This window comes from Rhipicephalus microplus, chromosome 10 (assembly GCF_043290135.1).
Source record: "Rhipicephalus microplus isolate Deutch F79 chromosome 10, USDA_Rmic, whole genome shotgun sequence".
Classification (NCBI taxonomy): domain Eukaryota; kingdom Metazoa; phylum Arthropoda; class Arachnida; order Ixodida; family Ixodidae; genus Rhipicephalus; species Rhipicephalus microplus.
The window spans coordinates 57,453,639-57,473,586 of NC_134709.1; the positions used below are offsets into that span (position 1 = coordinate 57,453,639).

Genomic DNA, 19,948 nt, shown 5'->3' on the forward strand with positions numbered 1-19,948 from the left:
TTTTTTTCATTTTGAGGTGTCTATATGTATTCCCCCCTTGCTCAATTGTCTGTCTTGTATATTTTTTTCCAGTTTATTTGTATATATGTATAGCCCCCTTACTCAATGCCCCTCATGGGGCCGGTAAGGTACTTTGAAATAAATAAATAAATAAATGCCTGGATATGGGCGCGAGAGCAGCATGTCGTGTAAGAACATTACAACGCGTGCTCATGATGCGCTCGCGGCCGTTTCACTAGCTTCAGTTTGACGTGAACGGACGATGAATGTAACATGATAACATGACACGTCCAAACATGACATAAAGACATGCGTGTCATGTAAGAACATGACTACAAACCACGCTCATGATGCGCTCGTGGCCGTTTCGCTAGCTTCACATACACCACATTTGGTATTACGTGACGTGAATAGACGACGATGACGAATGACACGTCCAAACATGATAACCATGTCATACGCGACACGTAAAACATGACTACACCCAACGCTCATAGCGCGCTCACAGCCGTTTCGCTAGCTTCACATATACGAAAATTGGTATTACGTGGCGCGAATTAACGACTGAGCACAAACGCCAGGCGCAAACATGATAATCATGACATGGAAGGCATGTACGCCACAATTTACGCGCGCCTCGTAGCGTTCTGCTGATTTTATTGTGATAATTCAACCTTCCTCATTCGTGCTTCGCATATTATCGATTCCCACTGTAGTGGGATGCACCAATATTTCATGCTACGAATCAAGAAGTACTAGCGCACACCATATATGCTCTTCATATTCAAAACAGTTTGAAACTCACTATGGGAACTGATTTCACCTTTCGTCTTAAAAATATTCTAGTTTGCTAACTAGAAAGCTCTCATCAAAATGTTAAATAGATACTTTCATGCGTAAAAAAACAATCTATATTAAGTTATACTGCATGTCGATTCCCAAATTGTGTAGATAAAAAGCAAAACAATAAAATGACACGCATAGTTCATGTAGCTTAAAAATTATGTGGTACTGTAGCACGCTTGTCAACAACACTCGATGTTTATTAAGCTAAGGCACTTGGTCAACATGGACAGCTACTTTGTTATGGCGTACAATTCACAACGACCGAATCATTACGCAACGACGACAATTGCAACGATGCGACAGTCGAGAGCCCAAATTGTCGCTTATCTTTCCAAAAGAAAGTTATGCACTGGCACGCTACACGCTTCTGAAACGAAGATGACTGTGTCTGCTACGACACGAAGGGTTGGTGGTAGAGTCGACCCTTTTCATCGTCAGGCTACCCAGTCATCCGTTTTCTGCATCGTAAATGCAGTCACTAAGGCAGTCTCACTTTACTACGCCCCGTAAAACTTTCCCATCGTTCTTTACGCACTCGTTTTTTAAAGACAGTCTTTCTTGGGGACATTCAACGAAAAAATTTGGGTCTGTCTGTCTGTGTGTACATTTGTCTGTTTGTCCGCCCTTACCGATACCTCAAATGGCACAAAACTGCCAACCCCATCTGCAGCACCCACCAATATTGCTCAAAATTGAGCGTTCGCAATTGTGCGATTGTCAATTAACACCAATTATTGCGCATATTTGAGGCGCCATAACAGCACGTCGATGTTTTGTATGTGTGCCTTTACACTAGAAGAGGCACAAACAAGTAACTCTAAGGACCATCGCGTTTATCGCGATGCGCTGACAGTGCAACGCGGTGCTCAAAAAGGTAAGTGTTTCCAACGCTTTGCTACGACGACACGGTGGTGGCACCAGCCCGTCACTTTGCATTCTACATCTTATCCCCTCCGAGACAGGCACGCATCTTACTTTTTCGAAGATAACTTCCAGATGGCGCTCGTGTCAAACGTGCCTCGATGCGCTCGTTCGCCTCCGCTGCACGCTCGAGGCACTCTAGCGTAGCGCCTCCAGAATATCTTTCTTTGTTTTCTTTTCTGGGTGGCTCAAACTAATACAACTTTAAAATGGAAGACTGCTTGATCGGCGCGTCCGTATTAAAATCTGTGTATGCGAATAACTGATTGAACATCTCGCTAGATCACGGGGTACCAAGGCATGAGAATTTTTCGGTGGCCTTGTGTAAACGTCGTGAGGTACGAGCCCAGCTGCATTTCTAAAAACATCGCTGCACCAAGAGCTTATCTGTGAGGTCATGTGAATACATGAACACAATGTAACACTAGTAGAACCTAACATTTCGATACTCGTCTTCATTGGTGGCTCTGTATTAAATGCTTTTGAACGCCAATGATTAATGGCACATTTTCCTAGGCGGTTCCGCACACAACCACGTCGAAGTGAAGGTGGCCACGTGTGCCTGTCATGAGGTGCGAGTCCACTATACTAAAAGCAACACCACTCGTTGATGAATCACTTGTACAAGCGATCTTGTACTTCTTTGTAGGCAGACTTACGTCTTCTTGCTTTCGTGTTGGCGTTGATGCCTTTTGACATGTGACGATTGCGCCGATGAATAATCACACATTGCGCATTTATATGGCCTCTCGCCTGTGTGCACGCGTTCATGTAGTCGAAGATTCGAAGGGTTTCTGAATGACTTGGTGCATGCAGTGCACTTGAAGGGCTTCTTGCCTATGTGAATGAGGCAATGCGCCTTGAGATGAGCGTTTTGTTTAAACGATTCACCACATTCGCTACAAGGAAAGGGCCTGTCGCCTGTATGAATGCGGCGATGAGTCGCGAGATCACTTTTCTTTTTAAATGATTTCTCGCATGTTTTGCACTTGTGACGTCGTTCCGCGGGTAATTTCTTGCCGCGGTTGATGTCGCCGTGGACAGCGCTGATGTCTTTTCGCTTGTACCTTTGTGTGGAGCTAGCAGCATCCCTGCGAGTGATCAGAAAGAAAATCGTGCATTGATCGTTTTGTGGAAGTACAGCAGCTTCTTCTTGGCGATATAAAGACCGGCGAAGAGATTATAGCTTATATGGAAGGCATATACCTAAACTTTATAACTTTGATAATTTTCATTTATCGACCAATTGCCTTGTTCGGCAGCACGTGAAGCCTGGAGTATTTGGTCACGAATTACGTTAAACGGTGAGACAACACAGCACTCTTTCTGACTGCTTGTTAAAAAAACCTCTGGCTCTTAATTAATAAAGTAACGCCTACCTACACTATGATTGAAATGACAGGTGCGTTCCCTTACATTTCAGTAACATCAACGAAAACAACAATTAAAACGTTGTTCTTACCTCACGTATTCCGTGGGTGCTGCTTCTTCCAAACCTGCACGGCTTGTTCTGGGGACTGCATCGTCGCAGGCAATGCTACTGGACATCAGCAGCGGGAAGGCGGCTTCGTTATCGGTCGAATGCGTACAATCTGAAGGCAAAAGTTGTTGGTCACTCTGTCACAGTGATTCGTGTGGCTAGAACACTGATTAGAAAGAAATTGCTAAAACAATACCGTTACAGGGAAGTTGTTGAGATAAGGGAGCCCGATGGCTATGCCACATATCCAAAGTCTATTTTTTCAAAATTCGAAACGATGAAAGAAGAAAGCAGAAATCATAATGTCCCTAAATGTCGAGTCGGAACTACAAGAGCTTGTGCAGTAATGCATTCCTAAAATATTTTGCACATCCCTGCGACTTTTTTAAGTTACAGAGCAGGCTTCGCTAAACTTTTATCACGTTTACATGTTGCAAGTATTGGCTGATTAAGCACGCCAGAGGTGTTTTCACTGCCCCTCGAAATATGTGTGCGATTGCTTTGAAAATCAGCGACAAAAGTGCAGAATATGTGTATTCTGCACTTTGAAGGCGTAAGTACATTAGGGTCTCATCTTATCTATATACCATGTCGACATAATCTCGGTTTGTCTGCATGCGGTCGTTTCGTCACGGTCACTTATAAATGAATACACGCCACGAAAATAGGGTAAACCCGGGTACATGTCACCGGCTCATACTAACATATGAATTAAAGGTTCGTTGCAGCTCCGTAAAAATTATTTTTGGCTTAGCAGGGGTGTCAGAATCACCGATAGAATATCCCAAGGTGGCCAAATTCGAGATCAGGTGCTCAAACTAGCCAAGGTGCTCAATTAGGGATTTGCTCATAGTCCCGGGTAAATTACAACAGTTCTTCAACGGAAGGCGTCAGACGCCATCGCCTTACAGTAATTTGGAACAATGCCTAAATTCTCGAAGTGCAAGTCTTATTGTACCCTTGACGAAAAAAAAAAGGCCTTAACAATCCTCCTGTGAAAAAGTCTCACGGGGATAGAACATGATACGGAAATTCGCGATATCAATCATGTTCTTGTTGAGTTAGTTCCATCGCAAAATAGTGGAGACAGCCTATTCATTTTGAACTTATAAAGCAGCGGTAGACAGAGGATCAAACTCCGAATTCATTTAGGAACCGCGAAAGCTGAACAATACTGCAAGCCATCGATATTAAAGGTCTGTGCCACTGTTGACGGAGCTATTGGACACTCTTATGGCCGGTAGATGCTTGAGCCACATCGCGTGAAATCTCCCGTCGAATTGTTCATGAAACATTGTTAACGTAATAGTGACACGAACTTTTTATTTATTTGTTCACCGAGCCAGTGATGTCACAGCTTCCAAGCATTATCGAGGCCTTCTACTTGTTAAAGAGAAAATGCGGTAGTTTAACGTATTTGCTATGACCGAATGCACTAGCGTAATCAAGAGTGTGTAAAACTAACTGTATTGCCTGGTTTGACTATAGTATCTGATGGTAATGCCGCATATACCTGGTGATGAAGCTGTGTCGGGGTAGGGCAAATCGCTGGATTCTTCATTCGAGCGGCCATCAGCAGTCCCACTGGAACAACAGGTACTGGTGTCAGATGTACCAACAGCAAAAGGAAGAGTACGAAAACGCTATTATGTCGAGATGTCCTGGCATAACCGCATAGGCGAAGGAAGTAAGGGTAGTCTACATTTAGGGAGTGTACACTTCAACAGTCATTCACTTAGTTCCTAACCAGGAATTGTGTCCCGTGACTGAGAGAGCACGTGAAACGTCACGATTTGACCGAGAAAATTCCGCTTCCCTTGTTTTAGCTCAGCGCATGGCTACGCCATCCGTTCAGCAAGAGAGAGAGAGAGAGAGAGAGATAAATAGAGAGGAAAGGCAGGAAAGTTAACCAAGCTTGGCTCGGTTGGCTACCCTACACTTGGGGTGGGGGAAAATGAGAATAATAGAACGGAAAAAGACAGAAAAGAAGAGCAGTAAGAAAGAGAAGCATAAATAGTCAGCTCGAGACTACACAGCGCGGCCTCGCACAGTTCTTTCACAAGCGGTCGTGAAGTTTGGTGTTCCTTAAAAAGTACAAGAGGGCTTTCGTGGCTTTGCGCGTATGGGAAGCCGTCGGCCAAGGTCTCAGGATCTTCTCAAGGTGAAAGTTACAGTAAATCGAGCTGAGGCTTTTCTTGGAAAACACTCGCGTGCTCGTCCACTGCGCACGCTTCGCTCAGGAAACGAAATGAGCGGGTGAGTGACTTGCTCCGTAAACATCCTGACTCGGCCAGTTTCCAGCGCGTGCGCAGTTGGCGTCTCCAGTCGTTCTCTGGGCCCACTGGCTCCCCTGATCAGTTGTTTCACTCGGTTAACAAAATCAGTATTTTGCGTGTGCCCCTTAGCTATAACACCAAATGAAACCTTTAGAGATCGCAGTCTTTCAGGTATAAATCTCGATTGATATGTGATGTTTAACGTCCGAAAACCACCATATGAGAGACGCCGTAGTGGAGGGCTCCGGAAATTTCGACCGCCTCGGGTTCTCTAGACTGTACCAAAATCTAAGCACACGGGCCTACAGCATTTTCGCCTCCTTCGAAAATGCATCCTCGGCCGCCGGGATTCGATCCCGCTACCTGCAGGTCAGCAGCCGAGTACCTTAGCCACTAGACCACCGCCGCCGATGATGTACAAATTTGGAGGTACGGTATGAGAAGAAGCTGATCTGATTAATATGAGAGTAAGACTTCACAGAAGAATAATAATTACGAGCATATACTTACTAAGACCTCGTAGTGCGTGGCATAAGCTTACTGATAGAAACTTCTAGGAATGACTGGCTTTGGCAAAGTCATTTTGCGTTGATACGAAATATAACGAAATATTAGTGATGAAATCAAACACTTCCTCATGCTGCTACGTCCAGTTGAATGGACCCTCACCTTACACTCTGCTGCTTATTTTCTGGCTACATTGCGATTGTGCTGCGTCATTTCTACCTTATATGATCGCAATCATTGGTCCTTGTGTTACTATGGGCAATTCATGCGGGTTACGTCTGGATTACACAGCAGCAACAAATGGTGAAACCGGAGAACATTTTAGCAGTCACGATCGTTATTACCCCTGATATGACTGAAATCTGAGATGCTGACAAAATAAAACATGCAGCCGTGGTCAACGCCTGCGCAGAGCGTGCGAGCAACCCATGGATGGATGGATGAATGGTCGGACGGACGGATACGGCTGTACCCTTTAGATCGGGCGGTGGCTAACACCACCAAGCCGTAATACTTAGTGAACCAAAAACGCAAGGTGTCACCCCAATCGCTCTGCAGGGTGAGACCTTGCGGCATTTGCTGGCTCTGAGGCGACGTGTCCACAAACATGTGTGGTTTAACCTATTTACACCCAGCAAGAACTACAGGTTATATTCTATTGATATTTCGGAAATTTCCTTTTTTAATGAAAAACAGCACGTGGAATTTTTCACAAAGTTTGCTCAATTTTTGGCAGCAGATGCGATTATAATAATGGTTGGAGTTTAACGTCCCACAACCACCTTTGGTTATGGGAGACGCCGTAGGGGAGGGCTCCACAAATTTCGACTGTCTGGGCTTGCTTAAATTGCACCTAAGTTTCAGTACACGGACCTCAAGCATTTTTGCTTCCGTCGAAAATGCAGCCACCGCCGACGTGATTCGATCCCGTGACCTGCCGGTCAGCAGCCGAGTGCCATAGCCACTGGACCAGCATGGCGGGTTACCGCAAGGTGTCCCCCCGCAGAGCAGTGCCAGCTGCTAGCATGCTTTAAACAGGCGTGGACGCGGCTGTGCAAGCACTCACGGACGGCAGAAAATAAGTATTTCTCAAACGGCCACAAGAACAACACGTTTCCTTTTATGTATTTGGTGAATACATAAATAACACAGAAATCAAAACCTCCCGAATACTCCGAAGTTTAATTTGCTGGAACAAATATGCATTCTCGTGGGAGATGATGGCAAATTTGCTTTCAAGCACGTCACCATGGCGGTGGAGACATGCGAACAAATGGTCTTATTTGATATTCCGTTTGCCTCACAAGAAACACCGCTCCACTCTGATTTCAGTAAGTAAACAAGCATGCCTACTTCAACCATGGTGTCGTGTATAGTTGACAACGCAGAGGTTTCCATTCTTAAGAAGTGATTCCAGCGTTACAGTACTCACCAGTAGGTCACGAGATCCTATCCTAGCCACGGTGGCCGCATGTCGTGTTGCGAAAGGTTAACCACCCGGGTGCTTCTGTGTTGGAGCTCGTTAGAGAAACCTGTGTTGTCTAAATTTACGGAGCCATCAATGATGGCATCTCGAAATCACATGGTTGCTTTAGGACGTAGGATCCCAGTAATGATTGGCTGTACAAATTTGGTGATAAACCGTTTTTCTCGTGATATGCCAGCATGTTGACAACCACCATCCACCCTAATACCAGTGCAAGCAAGCATTGCGCGTTTATGGCAAAACTTAAATTTTGAACACGCGAGTGCCAGTGAATAAGCAGTAGAGTACTGTCGCTTCTTCACGAGGCAAACTATAACGTGATCAGACTCAACCCATGTTATATTACGCCTTTTGTTCCCACTTGGAATTGTCACTGCGTAGCATACCAATTGCGCTCGTCGTACGCCTACGCCTACAAGTGGATACGAACCAATGCTCCGCAGTTTGGCGTTCATAATGTTGCCAAGAGGCAAGTAAAGGCTCCTCTCTTTACAGAAAAACGCTGCACGTACGAGTTCTCATTTCGGCGCCGTTCTAACGTGTATTACAACTACAAGTATCAGCACAACCCGCAATATGTGGCTTCAGAAAGGTCAAAGTGAAAACAGGAAATTCTGTTGCGCAGAATTTGTTGCACCGAGCGTAGCAGTCAGACTGGACTCGTACTCATTCAAGCCGCTCATATAAGTAGGCAGTAGAGTAGAGCATAACTTAGAATCCCGAAGATTGAAAAGAGGTTCTTACAACACCGGAATAACTCAGACTCACCCTCTTTAAGCCCTGCAGCATGTGTGTGCACGGTACCCGTAATGTTAACACAGTGCGTAGTCTGGCTCCCTGTTACTGCAATCGCTACGGCAAACATGGTGACATTATGTCCCACAAGCAACCTTGAAGGCACGTGCAGTATGACACATTTCGCCTCCGAAGCTAAGAAGCTATGTTACAACTTCCTCTGAACACCGTGAGATGAATCAAAATCTTGTACACAAAGAGATGCTCATGATGGAACTGGAACTCAAGTACCATTACGAAATGAACAGGATCTCAAAAAAAAAAAAAGCTTACCTGACATCGCCTTGAGACGTGTGTGCCTGCTTTCGTTCCTGGAGTACATCGTAGAGGCTGCTAAGAATAATTACATGTTGTCGTCGTTCTTCTTCATCAACCATATCTGCACGTACACGTGTCCGTGCGCTCTTCGCCAAAACTTATTGGGACGTACCAAAAGCGTCCACCCAACTTCAACCAGACATCATGGTAATGGTGCGTCTTGTGCCAACACTCAACCCCCATATTCTAGAACGTCCCTTCACTGAACGCTTCACCTTCACTTGAAAAAAGCCGATGGGAGCGCCGTATCTAGGCATGGCAAGTCACTGCATATCAGCGATAGTTTGCAGCTATTGTTGAGTAGCGCAGCGTCATTTTCAGTCGAGCAGCGGCGCAGTGCTCAACTCTGTCAAGTGAAGGGTGGAAGGCGAGTCGAGGACCGTTTCTGAATACGGGGGTGACCGCATTCACAAACGCTCCTCGACTCGACTTTCAGCCGTCATTTGACAGAGTTGCACACTGCGCCGCTGCTCAACTGAAAATGACGCTGCGCTACTCAACAATAGCAGCAAACTATCGCTGATATGCAGTGATTTTCCCTGCCTAGAGATAGCGCTCCCATCGGCTTTCTCAAGTGAAGGTGGAACGTTGAGTGAAGGGGGCGTTCTAGAATACGGGGGTAAAGCACGTTGTCGAAACATCACACGACGCATGCGCGCCTTTGCACGCTTCGTGCATTGAAAGATACCCACGTAATTCTCTCTCTCTCACCACAGTGCATAATACTTTCAATACTTATTTGTGGATTCTCGCGACGCGCAATAGCACACGAAGAGTTCAGTAAACAGTGGACGGACAACGTTCGATGCTCGTCACGTAGCCGTCTTGCCAATACAGCGCCTGTAGATGGGCGGAAGTGACCATAGCGTCACTTCCGCTAAGGTGACACTAAAACGGCCTCGGAAATTCCTTATACTGATTCCTCGCAACTAGCGGTGCGAAACCACTGTAAACATCGATAACGCAGGTAATAATTTGAGTATATGTGCTTTATGAGCTCGTTTGAAATGCAGAACAGCCCCGCCGCGGTGGTCTAGTGGCTAAGGTACTCGGCTGCTGACCCGCAGGGCGCGGGTTCGAATCCCGGCTGCGGCGGCTGCATTTCCGATGGAGGCGGAAATGTTGTAGGCCCGTGTGCTCAGATTTGGGTGCACGTTAAAGAACCCCAAGTGGTCTAAATTTCCGGAGCCCTTCACTACGGCGTCTCTCATAATCATATAGTGATTTTGGGACGTTAAACCCCACATATCAATCAATGAAATGCAGAACATCACGCTCTGTTATAAGAATAAAAAAGATAACTACGTGACAAAGATTTCTTGAGGCATGGAGCATGCAAAGAAAGCAGTGCGTGCGCCGGATCGTGTCTCGACAGCGTGCGTTATTTCTCCACGTGATTCACCGAACAGTGATGCTCGATCGATGTCTGTCCGCGGCTTTCAAACCATGGCTGCAAGGGGCTCAAGTTGATTGAGGTACATGACTGACAAAGAAAAGCTGCCACAGTATTTCATTATTCGTAGGGGAAAGCACTGGCAAACATACCAGGCATTCATGGTTCGAGACAATGCCAGGTGAGATTTATTGTAAAAAAAAAAAGTTGACTTATTCATACGTCCTCATAATTTCTCCAAAGTGGCCCCTTACATCAACAACGGGCGTGGCCGCTAAAGAACAGCTGTGCATACTTTTAACGAGTAAAGCTGGTGACCGCTGCACAGTGATTCAAGAAACAAGAAATTCAAACCCGACTCAAGGTAACGCATTGTGAGCTTCTTGCACAACACTGTTAACAGTTAATGTGGATAAAATTCGAGTTACGGCGGGCCAATCTCTGAATGTATCGCTAATTTGGTTTATCTGGGAATGTGAGAGCGCTCACAGGCATGCTTACGAGTTTTGTGGTGCGTTACGCCAGCTGCAGAAGCAGATCTTACTACATATGACAACATCGTTTTTGCAAACGAAGGAACAGCAGAGTCTGTATTGGCGTTACAGGAGGGACGATGCTTTGGGGACGACACAAATGTCACGGGTTCGCTGCCCGTCGTGGCAGTCGCATTTTTATAGGGCCTAAAACCTCAAGGCTAGTGGACTGTGCGCTAAACGTCTGGCGTACAATAGATCGTCAAAATTTCTGCACCCTTCCACTACGGCCTGCCTCACAATACGTCAAATTCTAGGTATGTAAAAAGGTAACGAATGGCTGGAAGTTTATTCCAGAACTCATCTGTAATCATCTTACGAAGGTGCACAGACCTGTTTGATTATTTCAGTTGGCTGAGGCAGAGTTAGGTAAGCGCACGTAGACGCTTTTGCCAGCTCCATGATGTGAATCCTCTAAGTCGCGTGTGGAAAAACGAGCCTGCGCCGAATAAATACAAAATGCTTCCATCGTCATAGGCGTAGATGGTATTTCTAATATAAGGCTGGTGCCACAGCCACATATTATAAAATGAGAGAAAAGTAGGGAAGTTACCGGAATGGTAGTATCCAGTTCGCTACTCTACAATAAGGGTACTGGAAACAAATACAAAAAAAGCAGAGACGTAAGCAGACGTGCGGAAAAAAATAAACAAATGAAAGGCGTACCGAGGCAAAACTATTGCTTATTCAGTTAGACTGCCCCAAAACAAAGCTCCATAACACTTTAATTGATTTCTGTCGTCAATACAGTTCGGGTTGGTAGATCGGAGGGCCGGCTTGAAGACGCCGTAGTGGAGAGCTTCGGAAATTTCGACCACCTGAGGTTTTTTAACGCGCGCCCAAATCTGAGCATACGGGCCTAAAGCATTTTCGCCTCCATCTAAATTGCAGCGGCCCCAGCCGGCCTTCGGTCCCGTGACCAGCGTGTTAGCAGCAGAGCACCTTAGCCACAAGACCACCGCTGCGCGACTGTGCAACGTAATTGGAAATACATTGAAGCACACGGCTTCCCTACTGCCGTTCGCGGGCAGCAGACAACACGTGCAAGGTAGCCTGACGCAATGCGAGCAATGGCACAGTTTTTGCATCCTGGCCGCACAGCGCATGAGCGAAAGCTCTTGCTACCACCGTCGCTGTACTGCCATTTAACAGACCTATGAGAGCTCCGAGATCTACGCGCTTTCGTAACGTTGCTCCCGTGTTTATTTTCAAAAATGTTGGAACAGCACATGCGCACTTCACTGAAACATAGCACTATATAGCAAAAGGGTCAACCAACGTCAAGCAAGCGTCAGTTTAGTAGTGCATGTTGTGCCAAAACTAGACCACGTTGTCGATACATCAAACAGCGCAGACGCGTCTTTGCATGCCTCGTGGATTGGATAACTGTCACATAACACTCTTTCTTTTTCACCAAAACGTGCAACACATTTTTTTAATACTTCTATGCGCGTTCTTGTCGCACTTATTGAAGTGCAAAAGAGCTCCCAAAATCATAGGCACACAATTCTCGAGGCTTGCCACACAGCCATCTTGCTAATACGGGACCAGCAAAAAGATGGAAGTGACCATGTTGTCACTTCTTCCATAGTGAATTTAATAAGCCCTAAAAAAACTCCTTACTGATTGACTCGAAACTACTGGCGGAAATGTCTCTGTAAACATAGATATCGCAGGCGATAACTTGATTATAGTCGCTATATGAGCATGTTGAAAATGCAGAGTGTTACATTTTGTGATAATAACACAAAAAGATACCTTCACGACAGTGATTTCTTAGGACATGGAGCATGCAAAGAACCGCTTGTGCCTTGTCCAGTCTCGGCGCAATGCCTCTGATTTGGCACAGGGTGCACCACTACACTGTCGATCAGTCGATGTCTGCCCGCGCCTTAAGAACCGTGGCCAGCGCCTGCGAAGAGCCCAAGTTGAAGAAAGGACATGGTCGATGAAGAGAAACTGCGAGTAGCTGCCGCTGCCGATTGCGGAATACCGTGGCAAACACACCAGTCGGCCGCCTGTCAAGACTATGCCAGGTGAGGTTCTTGTGAAAACATTTGATTTATTCATACGTCCCCAAAGTATCTCCGAAGTGGTCACCTATAACAACGGGCATGGCCCATAAAAAACAGCTGCGGCGATATTTAACGAATGCTAGTGGTACCCACAAGATGGCCCAGGAAACAAAAAAGGCAAGCTCGACTCAAGATGCAAAGTGACCTTTTTTCGAACACTTGCAATTCTTAATGCACACAAACGCTGGCTACGACGCGCCTGTCTCTGATAGCCTCGCTCTTCCGTTTTTCTGAGAATCAGCGGGCGCTTATTTTTAGCCTTACGACGTCTCTGGAGCGAATAAAGCGCAATAATTATATACTGCAGAGATGAGGATTCAGCAATGCTCGGTCTAAGACAAAAGTAAATATCCGGTTGTCAACTCGACAGTCGCCTGCGCTATGCCGAAAAATTCGATATGCGGCGATTTAATGTCGTAGTGCACACCGTGTGTTTAAAGATTTTGCATACCTTTGTATTCAGCAGTCGTGAAAGTGGACTACGGCTAAGAGAAACATTAGAACCAGAAAGACCGTGTCTTATGACGTCAGCCAACAGCAGTGGCACAGCACAACCGAGTACAAGCACTGAAGCAGCTGTGCAGCGGGTGTAGGGTGGGCGCCTGGCTATTGCGCAGTCCGTTCGATGAAACCGCACGTGTGATGACCATTGCATACATATCAGTGATTGTTAAGCCTCGTCCTCTTTTTACGTATTCCGCAGTATTGAATGGTTGATCTAACATTAGATGGTGCTTTATATGTATCACTGACCTGTTGTCGGGCAGCATTACGCAACGTGTCAGAAAAGAAACCAAAAAAATCTATCTTCCCTCCTGAACAAGTAAGCAGATTTCCCATACATGTTTTAGTTTGACAAAACATTCCACCAAATCTGATCCCTTTTGCAACACCATTTTTACATATCCCCTACAACTTATGCGTGGTAATGTTTTTGGCCACTGCGATACTAGGTAGCCTTATTTTAGCCAGACTGACGATTTAACAAGATTGCCATGTTTCAAGATAAGCTGCGTAAACATGACATTTACTCAGAAGTTGTTAATTCAGAGCGTACCAAGTGCAATGTTTCCTTGAAAAATGGCGGGCCCTCATTCGCAAACTAGCCGTCTGAAATTTACTACTAAGGGAAAAAACAATTCCAATAGCTGTTTGCAGAGTGACAGGGGTACAATCATTCTGTCAAAGTTTCTCTAGTTCGCGTATATTGAATGGAGACATAATCGATTAGGGCTGAAATGGTGGTACAGTTTGATGCAAGAGACAGGACACTGCGCTAAAGATAGACTTATCAATTACATCCCGAAAAAGAAATTCACAAGCCACGTACGAGGCGACCCTACTCGGAAAAAAAATACCTTCAACAACTCCTTCCCCTTCCCCATTAATGCCACTTTTTCTTCTGCACTCTTCACATACCTATACTTACTATTGTGAAAACGAAACAGTTAAACGTCCAGATTTCCTTTTTAGGTATGCACACATTTACTGCTCGCTGCCAGTGCCAGAGCACGGACGCTCTGATCACACGCTTCTCTGATACAAAAAGGCTCATATGCAAAGGCCAATTTTTGACGTTTTTTTTTTGTATAAGAAAAGCGACAATTCACTGTGCGAGTGCTCCGTCTCTCTCTTCTGGCAATAAATATTGTGCATACCTACAAATCTATCTAGTTATGCACAATAGCAGTTGAATGAATGTCTTGGTATGTAAAGCCCACCCATTATCCGACTAGTGCAGTTGAGATTTGCACGGGGCCGACACGATATATGGAGAAATAAGAATCGGGAGCGGTATCATGGAGGATGAGTGACAAACGACCTCGCTAGTGCCAAAATGAAGACAAAATGACTGCGATAAGAAGGGAACGGAACCTATACTATTCGTGGTATAGCCTGCTCTACCACCTCAGTATAACTCCAGGTAGCTTTCTGGAGTGCTGCAATGGAGTATAGCGCTTGGACACTACCCACAGCTCTCGACTATTGTACCTATAGGTTACGAAGGAAGTGGCCCTGACATTGTCATCCCATGTGGTTATAAAGCCTTTTAACAATGCAAATCATGCAGCCCTATGATAACTGAGGTATATCCTGTGTGTTTTGGTCAAGATACATATGCACTGTTAAGCGTTTACATTCTAAGGAAGCTTTATCATTTTTGCCTGTAAACAACTTAGTCCATAATTTACAGCAAAGCCCATGGGGCAATGCATAGATGTATTGGCATCGATGAAGCTCAGTTGCTAATGCATTTTGTACTCTATACTTTCACATAGGCTTGGATGTAGTGGATTTGGCTTTCGTGTTAGTGCTTTGTCTTCTTTTGTACAATAGTTTCATGACTATGTTATCATTGGCACTGCGTCACCCAAGATGAAAATGTTTTGTGCCTCCAGGAGTCCTGATGCCAACTTCTCTGCAGATATCAAAGCTGCCAACGACCACAATGGTGGCACAGCTGTCGCCTATGGTAAGTGCGGCAACTATTTCCGTTGACTCACCCTAAATTGTCCCGAAGAACCCAATTTGAGTGTTATCCCCTATTCTTATATACAGGTGCGATGCTCATCTGTGTATTTCCATTTTATACAGTGTTGGTACACTATGATAGCACTAGAATGCATTTCTGTTTAAACCTAAAACGATTTTCAAGTACACAATACGAAGAATTTCATATATTCTTAGCGAAATGGTTAGAGAAAAATTAGGTTTCTTTCTTGCTGTGTTTGTGACTCTCGTTTAATATAAAAAACGTGAGCATTTCGGTAAATTTCATCGTAGATTTGGGTAACGCTACAAAGCCAAGCATTGTCTCTTAGGCAGAAGCGATGAACCCTTAACTATGTATAGTACGTGCCGAATAATATTAGTGGGATATAAACATTTTTCGTGGTGCGTACCTGTTTCTGATCAACAATGACAGCGGCAATGGACGCCCAGAAGCCAACACTGCGAAGACCACCTGAGTTGACAAGCCGATAACGTAGGGTTCTTCGGATAGTCAAAACACAGTTTTCCTGATGTTTATGTAATTATTGAAAGAACCTATTGCACGCGTAATCGGAGATTTGCAGTATAGTAGGACAAAAAGCAGAAAAAAGAAGGCTGAACGACAGGTTGAACAAATCAACGGGATGTTGCAGAGGATACTAGAAATGCTATGCTGCACGAGCTTCAGTAGCTCCAGCTCGATCTATTCGAAGGTTATAATTTCTGCTTTCTTGCTGCATAGTTAGCATTTTGAAAAAGACATTCATTGAGTTGGTGGCATCGTCGTTGGGTTCCTTTATGTCAACAACTTCTCTGAAAAAGGTATCGCTTTAACGATTTTTTTTCTATTCATTGCTACAGCCACGTGATCAGTGTCACAGAGTGAACAGAAACTTTTAATTTCAGAATGTACACAGACGACCGACAACAAGGCCGTTTTGCTGCTTTCGACGTCCAGTAGCATTGCTTGCGATGACACAGTCCCCAGCACAAGCCGTGCAGACAAGGCAGGTGCATCCGCTGGAAACAGCACAAGGTAAGAGCAGTGTGTGAAATGCTGTCATCATTGATGTTGCTGAACTGAAAGGAAACGCATCTAGTATCTTTGGTTTAAATATGGCTCTGCCGAAGAACTCATCTGTACACTAAGTGGGGGCGGAGGCAGCTCCCAGCAAGAACAGAGCAGGACGATGACAAGCCTGAGGTGCGCTTTTGCACGTCAAGGCCGAAGTTCGGTCCCGCGTGTGGCCATGTCTGGTCTTGTTGGCCCCCAGGGCTGAAGTCTTTGGCACACCGCCAGCTCTGAACATGCAAACATATATTTAGCCGACAACGCCTCATCAGCGACAATTTTCTACATAACGTGTCCAAAGTAAAAGCGTTAGCTTGTAAGATCATGCATATTTACGGTGAACGTTTCAAAATCATCATAACGCTTAGAGTAACTTACTTATTAAATTATTTACGATCGACCGTGCTCGGCGAATAAGATGGCAACAGTTCATCAACATGCAGACGGCTGCGGGCGAGTTGGCTGCGTGGTCGGCTTGCGCGATGACTTCGCAGGCATACTCAGTGACCGAGGGCCGCAAGGTGTCAAAGGATAGGGCGGGTTCTCGGCCGTATAAAAGATAGAATGGCGAATAGCCGGTAGTGTCGTGACGTGACGAATTATATGCGAACGTCACAAATGGCAAATGAACGTCCCAGTCCTGGTGGTCGGCCGCTACGTATTTAGAAAGCATGTCGGTTATGGTGCGGTTGAGGCGCTCCGTAAGGCCGTTCGTTTGCGGATGGTACGAAGTGGCAAACTTGTGCTTGGCAGAGCAAGAGCACAGGATTTCATGAACGACAGCTGATAGGAATGTAAGGCCCCGGTCAGTGAGACGTTGGCGTGGAGCTCCGTGTACTAAAATAATATCGTATACCAGAAATTCCGCCACATCAGTTGCGCAACTCGTCGGAAGTGCTCGTGTGATAGCGTTCCGTGTTGCATAGTAAGTGGCGACAGCAATCCATTTGTTGCCTGTGCTGGAGATCGGGAATGGGCCAAGCAACTCGAAAAAAGGGTTCAGTTGGAATGCCGATTGGCTGAATTAATCCACCTGATGGCTTTTTGCGGCGCTGGCAGTTGAAGTAGCCGAAGAGTCCCCGGTGTTGCGACCGCTGCACGTCTCCATCGAGGTACGGGAGTCGTCCATCTCCACCAATCATGTTACGAGTAACTTATTTATTAAACTATATACGATGGACCGTGCTCGGCGAACGAGATGGCGACAGTTCATCAACAACCAGCAAGCGACGTCGTCAGTCTCTTTCATGCAGCAAGGCTGTACCGGCTGTTGTATATCAATATTATTCTCTGAACCACGCTGAATAACGAATTCATAAGGGGCTAAACTGATGCAGTGTACCACTATTGATAGGGCTTGTGTGAACAAAGTGGTATATTTACCGCATTTTTTTCGCAACGGTACCAATATTTTCCTGGCAACTAATTATTTTTTCTGTAAGTACACTTAATGGGAATCTCGCTTTTGTGGCTCCTTCCTCCTAATTATTATATTTGTACGTACTAAGTTCACCTGCTGTGCCAAAACTTTGGAGTGGCTAAGTCTACGTAAGCCTTGCCGTGATTCACATCCAGAGATTGTCCAAGGAGCGTTTTAGAGATACCGGAAATCGGTAGAAATTTGCAACCTCAAAGCAGATACACCGAGTATCACTAGCTCCAGAACATTCTTCGTTGTGTAGTGCGGAAACCTGTCTTCAATGCGGGGCAAGCATACACTTTGATTCCCTCTGTCATAATCAGCAGCAGCAGCATTGGCGGTGGTGGCAGCGGCAGCAGCAGCAGCCTGACTACGTCCACTGCAGGGCAAAGGCCACTCCCATGTACCGTCAGCCAACTCAGTACTGTGCTCGCTGCTGTCATTTTATACCCGCAAACTTCTTCATCTCATCTGCCCATATAACTTTCTGTCTCCCCCTAACCCACTTGCCTTCTTTAGGAATCCAGTTAGTTACCCTTAATGAACAACGGTTATCCTGTCTATGCGCTACATGCCCGGCCCATGTTCATTGCCTCTTCTTGATTTCAACTATGATATCCTTAACCCCGGTTTCTTTTTGCCTAATCCACTCTGCTCTCTTTTTGCCCCCTAAGGTGACACCTACCATATTCCTTTCCATTGCTTGCTGCTTCGTCCTCAATTTAACTGACAGTGGAGCAAACAGCCGTGATTCCCTGAAAGCGCTTTCACTTTGACATGAACGATAGTTATTCATCTACGAGTAATTTGGTTGGGTTATGAAACCTTGAAATCATTACTGCTCACTGCGTCCAGAATTGCGTTATGCTTCAAATGTTTCCTGCATGCGCCTACGTAACAGCTCACAGTCACTTAAAATAAGTTCTCAATATTTTATGGTTGCACGAAGTTCAGTTAGAAGTTATCGCCATAAACAGCTCTATGTAAGATGCTTCCTAAATACTACGAAACATGCAATCGTTGTATGTGCTTATACTTGTACGTCTGACGGCGCACCTTGACACATTGCTTTCTAGACTTCCAATTAGAAAGTTCAAACCACACCGAAATTCCGATTCATGTTTTGACCTAGAAATTGCATTCATCGCGCTTTACATTGCGTATTTTCAATGCAAGTAATCGGTACTCCAAGATACATACAATACGTTTTGCATCCATGCCGTTAGAAATTTGTGCTATGCTCAGCGTTTAGCGTGGCGTCTAGCTAAATACACCATTCCTTAAATGTTGCCAAACAAGAGTAATTATCGATAACTGCCAATTATCTAAGCTACGAATAACATTACGTATACGCCCTCAATGCGAGCTACATTCGCTTCACCTTTTTTTTATATCACTTAGGAGAACCTGCTGTACGTGCAAAAAGGGCTCCATACACAACGTATGATTCTGCTTTTTGATCACTCGCAGGGATCCTGCTGGCTCCGCGAAAAGGAACAAACGAAAAGGCATCGGCGCTGCCGACGCTGACTCCAGCCGCGGCAAGAAAATATTGGGGAATCACGGCCACAAGTGCGAAACGTGTGGCAGAGCATTTAAAAAGGCGTTTGATCTCGCGAATCACCACCGCATACATACAGGCGAGAAGCCCTTCGAATGCGGCACATGTGGTCGATCGTTCATACGGAAGAATTGTCTCGTGTCACATCAACGCCTTCACACGGGCGAGAAGCCCTTCAAGTGTCCTTCATGCACAAAGTATTTCAAAAGCCTCTCAAACCTTTATGTACATGAACGCACGCATACGAATGAGAGGCCATATACATGCGAGATGTGTGATTATTCATCGGCAAAATCGTCAAATCTAAAGAGGCATCAACGCACGCACAGAATTAAGACACCATGAGTCTGCCAACAAAAAGGAACAAGATTACTTATACTAGTGCTCTGTCAATGAATGCTTTTAGGATTTTAACTGGCCTGATACATCATGACAAGCCCACGTGCACGGGTGCCGCCTGTTTGAACAAGCCTCCGTACTCCTTCATCTAGCGAATAGTGCAGTGAGTCACTGGCGCCCAAAAAAATTTAATGCGGAACCACCGATGAAGATGCGCGTTCGATTTGGTAGAGTTATCTGTATAATCGACCATGAAGTCAAATTCGTCTTTCACCTTAAGTCATCTTAGGTGAACTCGTGGAGGATGCTGTGAATTGTTTACCTGGAGCGGGAATCTGAGATTGCGTTAGTGGCTGCATTATTGATGCGGAAAACGGAGGATCGCAAAGCGTGTCCAACAAAGTGCCGACTTCTGAAGTGCGACACAAGACCA

The 19,948-nt window shown here is 45.4% G+C and overlaps 2 protein-coding genes and 1 long non-coding RNA gene across 3 annotated transcripts in view; 2 read left to right on the forward strand and 1 right to left on the reverse strand.

Annotated features, from left to right (window-relative positions):
• Positions 1 to 7,155, forward strand: part of LOC142774737 (uncharacterized) — a 56,790-nt gene extending 49,635 nt beyond the window's left edge. Inside the window, exon 4 of the long non-coding RNA XR_012886526.1 lies at positions 6,936 to 7,155. This is a non-coding gene — a long non-coding RNA (uncharacterized LOC142774737). The remainder of the gene's footprint in view (positions 1 to 6,935) is intronic.
• LOC142774736 (uncharacterized) lies at positions 1,471 to 9,026 on the reverse strand. The gene is made up of 4 exons (XM_075875703.1): positions 8,585 to 9,026; positions 4,761 to 4,831; positions 3,230 to 3,359; positions 1,471 to 2,858 (listed from the first exon to the last, which is right to left on the reverse strand). Exons 1-4 carry the CDS (start codon positions 8,686 to 8,688, stop codon positions 2,423 to 2,425), a joined length of 741 nt encoding a protein of 246 aa, XP_075731818.1. The 5' UTR covers positions 8,689 to 9,026; the 3' UTR covers positions 1,471 to 2,422.
• A 3,470-nt stretch (positions 9,027 to 12,496) lies between these two features.
• On the forward strand, positions 12,497 to 19,590 carry LOC142774258 (uncharacterized). The gene is made up of 4 exons (XM_075874648.1): positions 12,497 to 12,591; positions 15,030 to 15,103; positions 16,030 to 16,159; positions 19,086 to 19,590. The coding sequence occupies exons 1-4, from the start codon at positions 12,497 to 12,499 to the stop codon at positions 19,519 to 19,521; spliced, it is 735 nt and encodes a 244-aa protein (XP_075730763.1). The 3' UTR covers positions 19,522 to 19,590.
• The last annotated feature ends 358 nt before the right edge of the window (positions 19,591 to 19,948 follow it).